The 9,306-nt window shown below is 37.5% G+C and overlaps 1 protein-coding gene and 1 non-coding gene across 2 annotated transcripts in view; both read left to right on the forward strand.

The window, feature by feature from the left end:
* Positions 1–8,982, forward strand: part of LMBRD1 (LMBR1 domain containing 1) — a 56,303-nt gene extending 47,321 nt beyond the window's left edge. The window contains exons 15-16 of the mRNA XM_087718918.1: positions 7,597–7,688; positions 7,844–8,982. Of these exons, the coding sequence (XP_087575044.1) occupies positions 7,597–7,688; positions 7,844–7,963 (212 nt within the window). The 3' untranslated portion in view covers positions 7,964–8,982. The remainder of the gene's footprint in view (positions 1–7,596; positions 7,689–7,843) is intronic.
* Positions 6,065–6,196, forward strand: LOC148045208 (small Cajal body-specific RNA 15). Its single transcript, XR_015697225.1, has one exon.
* Positions 8,983–9,306: the final 324 nt, after the last annotated feature.

Raw genomic sequence — 9,306 nt, forward strand, 5'->3', positions numbered from 1 at the left:
GTTCCAGGAGACACAATGAGTACCAAACACAATTTTCCCATAAGGAATAACATAGCTGACACTGACAAGTTATAGCTTCTGCATTGGATACCAAACAACACCGAATACCAGGACAAAATGTTCATGTCAAACTGCGTTGAGTACCAAATTCAATAAGTTTCAAAGTAGTTGAGTACCAAGGTACCACTATATTTTCTTGTAAATATTTGCAACTCTGAATAACTTTATTTTGAATTATATAACTGCCCATTTGTCCTCAGAAACATCTCTAGGGAAAAGATTTGATTGAATACTTAAGAATACCCCTTTTTTAAAGTCCTTGGATCATCCAAAGAGATTCTATAATTATTACAAGTAGTCCTTATTTATTGTCCATTTGTTCAGCAACTGTTGATTGTTCAAAGTTAAAGTGGCACTGAACAAGGCGTACTTAAGTCAAGTTCTTGTAATTGTAGCTATCACAGGATTCCTGTAGTCACATGATCGTGATTCAGACAACTGGTTCTCAATTACAACATTGCAGTGTCCCACAGTCATATGATCACCATTTGCAATCTTCACCCACTCCAAGAACTAAAGTCAACAGGGAAGCTGGCAAAGGATCACAAATGGTTTATCACATGACAGGAAGATACTGGAACTGGGCAGGATTCGCCTAATAACAATTTCCAGAACAGTTGTTGTAATTCAATATAATCACATGATGTTGCACCTTAAAACCTGGCTGCTTAGTAATGTCGTTCCCCATTCAAATTACTGTTGATAAGTGAGGACTACCTATACCATATTAATTACTTAATGTTATTTGGTACATTACAATTCAGATAATACACTGTGAAATATATAAATACATTGATATATCTTCATATATTCCATATTAGTTGGTTTGAGGTTATTATTAAAGAAAAAAATGAAATCATCTTTAACTATTATTTGTTTTAATGGTATTTCTGCAGTACATTTCCAGCATGCCTCATCATTGAAGTAAGGGAACAAAAAACATATTTGATACAATATTTTCATGACTTTGGATCAATGTAAGAACTTTCTATCTTTAAGAATAATCTTAACAAATATTAGCGCCTAACCATCCTTGTTGGGGCTTAAGAAGGATCCAGATTACCTAGAGATTAACTCCTGGTAGGATTAAATATTTTTCCCAAATGATTCCTGAAACATGTTTGGTATGGTACCTTTACTACTGAAAACTGTTTTGATTTTAAAAGGTTTCCAAAAACAAGGTACTTAAAGGTACAAATATTCATTTGTGATTCTTTGTAATATCATCCCTCAATTTAAAAGAAAATAGCACATAAATAATTAGCCTTTTTAATGTGTTACTTAACTTTAGATTCATTGAAATTATTTTTAGACAAACCTTGCTTGATAAACTATTAATAGCTCTTCAGCTTTTTCTTTGGATCTTGCTGAGATTGCTAATCAAATACAGGATAGGTTTTCGCTTTCTCCAAAACCATCTTGTCTGGGAATTAACTTAATTACTTTTTTTGACCTGTCTATGTTTGTATATAATCTCTAGCATGTGTTAAAGCCAATTACATATTTCTTTAAAATATATCTATCTTGGTGTGAATAAGGAACAGAAGACCTTAGATTATTTTTGTCAAGCTTTACAGGACACTCCCATTGCATCAGTACTGTGGGTGCGCTATATCCCCATGGCAACAGTTTCTTGCTCCTCTTTTGGCTCTTCATTGTTTAAGTGAAGCTAAAAGATAATCAAGTTGAGTTTCTTCTTGGCTAATTGGTAGAAAAAGGGGGAAAAAAATCTGAAATGATATTATGCTATGACAGATTTCTTTCTAAAACATGTCGGGCTCTGATCAACATAAGTGTTTAATGTTGTCAGCAACTTAATTTGTAAGCTACTTGATCGTGGGAATTATTTATTTATTTTATTTATTTATTATTTGTGTTTATTTGTATGCCGCCCTTTTCCCTGGGGGGACTCAGGGCGGCTCACAATCCAAAGGAAGGGGGGAAAACAGACTTTTACATATAAGACAGTACATGATTAAAACGCAACATTCATACCATTCGGGCGGGTTACAATCTTTAGCCCCAGGCCTGACGGGATAGCCAGATTCTAAGGGCTGTGCGGAAGGTCTGGAGGGTGGTGAGGGTACGAAGCTCCACGGGGAGATCGTTCCATTGGGTCGGGGATACCACCGAGAAGGCTCTCCTCCGCGTGGTGGCCAGTCGGCATTGGCCAGCGGATGGAACTCAGAGGAGGCCTAAACGATGAGATCTAATGGGTCGTGTGGAGGTGATCGGCAGTAGGCGGATGCTGGAGTTGCTTGTTCTATGGAGGTGGCTTGCAGGGTCTGGCAGACAGACACAAAAATGTGAAACAGGACGGAGAGAAGCAGTTATCAAACTGGAGTCATAGAAGAATGGATCCAGAAGAGAGCAGCAAAGATTAAGGATCTGAGAGTAAACATTTGTGAAGTGTTGTTGAGTATGTTTAGCCTGTTGTTGAGTATGTTTAGCCACATAATAGCTTGTCTTCAAGTATCTGAAGTGCTGCCATGTGCAGAAATGTTCAGAGTTGTTGCAGAAGATAGGGTAAGAAACAATGGCTTTAAATTACAAGGCGGTAGCTGCTGCTGAAAATCAGGAAATATTCCTAAAGTAAAAACTGGTCGACAAAGGAGCAAGTTGCTTTAGGAGTGGCGGTCTGTCCTTCACCAGAAGTGTTTAAGGTCATCTGGTGGAGATTCTTGCACCGGACAAGGTGTTGGATTTGATGACTTTCCCACTCTTGCTTTCTTTCATTCTATAAATCGCAGCAAAATGCTCAAGAGGGAACGGTCACAGGCTAAATTAAAGGAAGGTTCTCTTTCATCTGACGTACTTGTACTGGTTTCTGCTGGGTTTTCCAAGCAGTTTATTTTTCTTTCCTGGATGGTACTTGAAAACATAGTTGAGAAATTCTGTGTAATCCATAGAAATCATAAGAGAAGTACATTCCAATTCTCAAATGCAAAACTCTGTTGGTGATCTTAACGCAGGCGTTTTCTCTCAACCTTAGAGCTAATTTGGATTTCTGGGTTATTTAACAGAGCATAGCGAAGGTTCAGTAGGGTCATGCTTTCTTGCTTTTGTTATGTGCGCTCATAAGCGCACTTGAGAGACCGCCTCCTGCCAATTACCTCCTCGCGACCAATTAGATCACATAGATTAGGCCTCCTCCGGATCCCATCTGCCAGTCAGTGTCGACTGGCAACCACGCGGAGGAGAGCCTTCTCGGTAGTAGCTCCGACCCTTTGGAACGATCTCCCCGTGGAGATTCGTACCCTCACCACCCTCCAGACCTTCCGCGCAGCCCTTAAAATCTGGCTATCCCGTCAGGCCTGGGGCTAAAGATTGTAATCCATCCCCACCCGAATGGTATGAATGTTGTGCTCTTTTAATTATGTATTGTGCTTATGTGTCATTGTTTGTATCCCCTTTCCCTATGAGTTGTAAGCCGCCCTGAGTCCCCCCAGGGAAAAGGGCGGCCTATAAATAAACTTTTCCAATTCCAATTCCAATCCAATTTCCAATTCATAATAACACCAATCATCTCCAAAGCAACTTGCTCTTGATTTGCCTTGTTCATACTAAGGCAAACTTTTTTCTTTCTTTTCCCCGATAGATGATGTATTTTAGAGCATTAAAAAAACCAGTTAGGATTTGCTTGAAACAAAAGGATACTGAATAAAATAATCCTCATATAGTGACCACAGATATAACCAGCAACTCAGTTGCTAAGTGAAGCAGTTGCTAAGTGAAAACTGTGCTTGTGCTTATAATCTTAAATTCAACTTCCCTTTGCTTTACAAATAGTTATCGTCTTACTTCATTCTTCAGTGACCATTCAAAGTTAACAACAGCACTGAAAAAAATGACCTACAACTGGTCCTTGCACTTATAACAATCATAGCATCCCCACCATCACATAATCAAAATTGAGGCACTTGACAGCTGGCATGTATTTACAACATTTGAAGTGTCCTGGGGTCATTTGACAACCCCCCCCCCCCCCATTTACCAAGCTTCCCAGCCAGTTTCTGATAAGCCAAAGTGAATGGGGGAAGTTGGATTTACTTAATTCTGGTCCCGGTTGTGGCTACAAGTTGAGAACTACCTGTATAGACCTTTGAAGTTTGTTACTGCAAGGATTGGTTGTAAAGTTATTTTTTTTCACTACTGTCACAAAAGTTGAGGCTGCAGCAACTCATTTGTTTTGAGTTGAAATTAATTCAGTGACGATAGCATTAAGGAATAATATAAAAAGATGGTTAACATAATCAGGGGGTTAGACTAGTTGATCTTCAAGGTGCCGTATTTTTGGAGTATAAGATGCACCTTTTTTCCTCAAAAAGGAGGGTGAAAATCTGATTGCATCTTATACATCGAATACAGCATTTCTTGCCTCCCGAAGCCCCGCCCCTTCACCAAAATGGCCGTGCATACCCTTATGGAGGCTTTCAGAGAGCTCCTGGGGGCTGGGGGGGGGGCAGAAATGAGCAAAAAATGGGCCCCAGCCCTCAGCAGCACTCTATAAGCCTCCATAAGGCTATACATGCAATTTATTTGACAAAAAAGGGTCTGTTTTTGTGAAAAACGGGCCATTTTTTGCTCATTTTTGGGGACCCCATCCCCTCCAGGAGCATTCTGCAAGCCCCCCAAGGCTATTCATACCTCTCTTTTTTTTCTTTTCTTTTTTTCAAAAAAAGGGGTCCATTTTCGCTCAAAACTGGCCGTTTTGGGGAGGTTTGCAGAGTGCAAAAACTTTTTTTTCCCTTTTGGAAAGCTTTTTAACTGATTGATGAGAATTAGATTGATCAAGTGCTGTGCCAGCAGAAACAAAGTCTTAGGTGCTGCAGATTGTCAGCTATTTCCTTCTCCAACACATGGATAAATACACCTGGAAACATCTACCTACCTATCTATTCTCTCTCCCTCCCTCCCTCCCTCCCTACTGTATCTCTCTCTCTCTCTCTCTCCCTCCCTCCCTCTCTCTCTCCCTCCCTTCCTCCCTATCTACTGTATTTCTCTATTTCTCTCTATCCCTTTACCTACTAACCTACCTACACTCTTTCTCCTTACCTATCTACTGTATTTCTCTCTCTCTCTCTCTCTCTCTCTCTCTCTCTCTCTCTCTCTCTCTTTCTCTCTCTCTCTTTTATTTCTCTCTCTCTAACCCTCTACCTTCCTACCTACACTCACTCTCTCTCCCTACCCACCTACTGTATTGCTCTCTCTATCTCCCCCTTTATCTAGCTACCTACCTAACTGCTCTCGCTCTCTCCCTACCTACCTACTGTATTTCTCTTTCTCTCCTCCTCTTTCCCTCTATCTACCTCCCTATTTTTTTAAAAAAATTTCCTCTTCAAAACCTTGGTGTGTTTTATACTCCGGTGTGTCTTATACTCCGAAACATACGGTCTGTTCCAACTCGACGATTTTATGAAAATAAGACTGTAGATGATGCATGTGACTTAATTCAGCATTAATTGTGGAGATCTGTATTAATTCTAGATGGTCTATATCAAACCCTCTGACGAGAATTGAACTCCCAGACCCCAAACCCCACTCCAGTGGTGGTGGAAATCATGTAAAAACTTAAATGCAGGGGCATAATATAATGCAACACATGTACCTACCTGAGATCTTAAGTAAATTTGGATTTTGTCTATGTGTACACAATTATACACAGATATATGTATGTATGTATGTATGTATGTATATATATGCATACATACACACACATCCAAATTGTGTAGCTCCACCCACACCATTCTGATAGATTCTGTATATCTCTTCCTGCCACACTGTTAAGCACCAGGGCCTGGATAGCTCCTAAAGCTAATGCACTGCAAATGGTAATCTGAAGTTCAGTAGTCTGTAAGTTCAGTTCCCAGTAGAGGGAATTGCAAATTATAAAATGGCATCTTAACTATTAAACTTGTACTGTAGATCTGTGTGTTTGAGAACAAATGTGTATTTGTGTCTTTATTACTCACTTAGCATGTATAAGCTACATTCTTAAATTCTTCTGGAGGAATAAGAAAGTAGGGTCAGTGAAGTCAGTTGATTCTACTGATACTATCCTCCTAAATGAAATGGCAGAAGAACAAGGCCTTGCTTGCAGAATGTAGCTAAGCCTTACTGCAATTTGCCAACAATGTCTATTTTTTTTCCTTAACACACTTTTGTGCTTTTAAATTGTGTATTGTTTTGTTCGTCTTTTTTATTCTTTATTTGTACCCCTTCCCTTGACTTGGATTGTGAGCCGCCCTGAGTCCCCTTCGGGGAAAAGGGCGGCATATAAATGAAATAAAATTCAAATTCAAAATACATACATACTCTTCTGAGAATAACAAGTAGGCTTATTTAGCATATACAGATTTCAGTTGTAGAATGGCAAGACATACTATTTTGAGAAAAAACATTTAATGTAGATTTTGACAAACTGTCTTGCACAGTAGCAGTGCACTAAATAACCCTATTCCAGAGTGCCATATCATCAGGATATAAAATGGTATTAATATATTTATCATGGATCTTTGCCATATGAAAGTGTGTGAAGCATACAGAATCCTGGAACATAATTGACATAGATGTTAAAAAACACTGGAGTTAAAATACATTCCCTGTCTGACATCATGAAGGGTAAATATATACTTAGAGGACTATTTATACCCATGCAGAGGTGGGTAAAATGAGGACCCGGATTGTTGTTGGGGGCAATATGCTGACTTTGTAAACCACTTAGAGAGGGCTGAAAGCCCTATGAAGCGGTATATAAGTCTAACTGCTATTGCTATATTGCTATTGCTAAATGGGTGTTTGAGTAAAGGGCCTTAACCAAGCATAAGAGTCTGGGTTCCCATATTTAAGATGGGCAGTTTCTTTCCGAGATTATTTTTCTTTATAGAATCAAAAGCCACACTGAGATCTATAATGTTAAACATTTTCTTGCTATTAGTTAGCTGTTTTGTTATGATATGGTGTAAAATAAAATAATTATCTATCGTGATGTGCTTTAGTCTGAGTCTAGCTTGTCCCACCACTAAAAGCTTCCCCCCCCCCCTATTTCTCTGTCTTCTATTTTGCTCAAAAGATGTTTTGTATGCATTTTAGCCAGAATTTCAGTAAGGCTTCTCAGTCTGCAATATTTTGAACCACCCCTGCCTCCCTCTTTATATTTGAGGGTTTATATGACTGGGAGGCAACCTGTATTATTTATATGAGACAACAGCTCTGCGAATAATGGGACCCACGAATCAATGTATGTCTTGAAGAGATCAGGCAATTAAAAAAATCTTCTCCAGGTGCCTTATTAAATTTCAGAGATTGAATAATAAATTTGATTTCTGAAACAGACAAATTGTCATGTGTATTTGTGTTTATGAATCCTTTCTCATCCGTTCAGATTGAAAAATGAACAATATTTTTTGTGTATATTGGCAGTAATTTCAGTTGTAAAGAGAATCCGTGTATATCTGGAAGAATCACGATCCTTTTAAACTCATTTCCTAATATTTAAGAGCAATTCTTAGCTGCGTCTCTCTTTTTTCCCTCCAGATCAGTGCACCGTTACTCGGACATATCTGTTTCTACACAAATTTTGGTTCTTCAGTGCTGTATATTACTTTGGCAATTGGGCTTTTATTGGAGTAAGTAATCTTATTTGATGATTATAAATACAATTTAATGTTCTAGGATAACTATACTTGTAGTATGTGCATTGTGGCAACATTGTCTTGCATATAAATCTGTTGCATCCTTCATCTAACCTCCAGTAATACAGTGTGTTGATGTAAATTCACAGGTTTTCTTGATTGGATTAATTGTGTCATGCTGCAAAGGAAAAAAATCAGTCATTGAAGGTGAAGTGGATGAAGATGATTCAGATATAAGTGATGATGAGCCATCGCTCTATTATGGCTGACAGCCTGCAGTCCTGAAGGTTAAAGCTTGCCATGTAAAACTGTGAAAATGCCACTTTTGGTTCTGACTTTATTCTTGGAAAAGTTCAAGTTTGCCAACATTGAAGGGAGAAATAATATAAACCAGGATTTGGAATGTCTGCGAATCTGACTGGCTTACAGTTAAATTCATTTGTACATAGGCACAAGAGCTAATTTTATGAAGGAAAAATTAAAGAGAACTATTTTTTGAGTATATAGCTACAAAGCTGTGATGTCAATTAAATGCCGTTTAAGTTTGTTTTTGTTAGTCTTGAATTTTAAATTCATTAATGATTTTTGTTTCTTTAGACTATTGACAAATCCTAATCAAACTGACAAATGTGTCATACATCTCATGGAAATCTAAACTTACTAGTGCTTGTTAATATGAAACTAATACCTAAAATACACTTGTTGGTATATGAAATGATTCTTAAAGACAATAGAACTATTGACTGGTCATTAGAGAGAATCCCTCTCATATCAAATGTGAATGCAGTATGATATTCAATAGTTGCAGATGGGATGCAACTATTACATCCAGCAAAATAGCGGGAGAAATATGTATTCTATTCTAAAGTTTTGTTTATTCAGTTTAGTATCTGCTCACATATGCTATTCTCAACCCAGATGGATAGAGAGCAATGGACTGATCAACAATATAGAATATGTCCTGAACTTTCTAATTCAAAATAACGGTGTAAAGAAAGATGTTTTTTTCCATTGTTCATACAATCTGTGAGCTTTAATTTCTTCATGGTTTAAACTAAACCCAATATGTACATTTTAAAAAGACATTAAATATTGATCACCTTGCTTGGTTACAGTTTGCTGTTTACTGTCTTGGCATAATAATGCAAATATGCTGAACCCTGTTTTATACTGAAAAAACTATTCAGTATAATTTTGCTTAATTATACTTGATGAAGGGCACAAATGTTTAAAAATCATGTTATTTTGTTTCTTATTTTGTGAAATAAATTAATCAGGATCCCAAGTGCATACTATTCTGAAGTATTCTTGTATCTCAATATCTATTATTTAATCTTAGTCTTTACTGTTCTTAGATTTCTCATACCGAAATAATTACATACAAAGAAAACAAGTTTTTGAGTGTCTTTTCAAGACTCCAGCAATTTCATATATTTGCTCCCTGAAAATATAATATGGAATAATATTTTAGGCTTACTGTTATTTTTTTTGATGTTTAAGCTAGCTTTTCTTGCAGGGTTTCCCACGACAGAAATCATGAGATAAATGATGTCAAAAAAGAGTCGAACAATAGCAATAGCAGTTAGATTTATATACCGCTTCATAGAGCTTT

Source organism: Thamnophis sirtalis, unplaced genomic scaffold (genome assembly GCF_051295495.1).
Source record: "Thamnophis sirtalis isolate CommonGarterSnake01/CBP01778 unplaced genomic scaffold, rThaSir2_p1.2 scaffold_6, whole genome shotgun sequence".
NCBI classification, from domain to species: domain Eukaryota; kingdom Metazoa; phylum Chordata; class Lepidosauria; order Squamata; family Natricidae; genus Thamnophis; species Thamnophis sirtalis.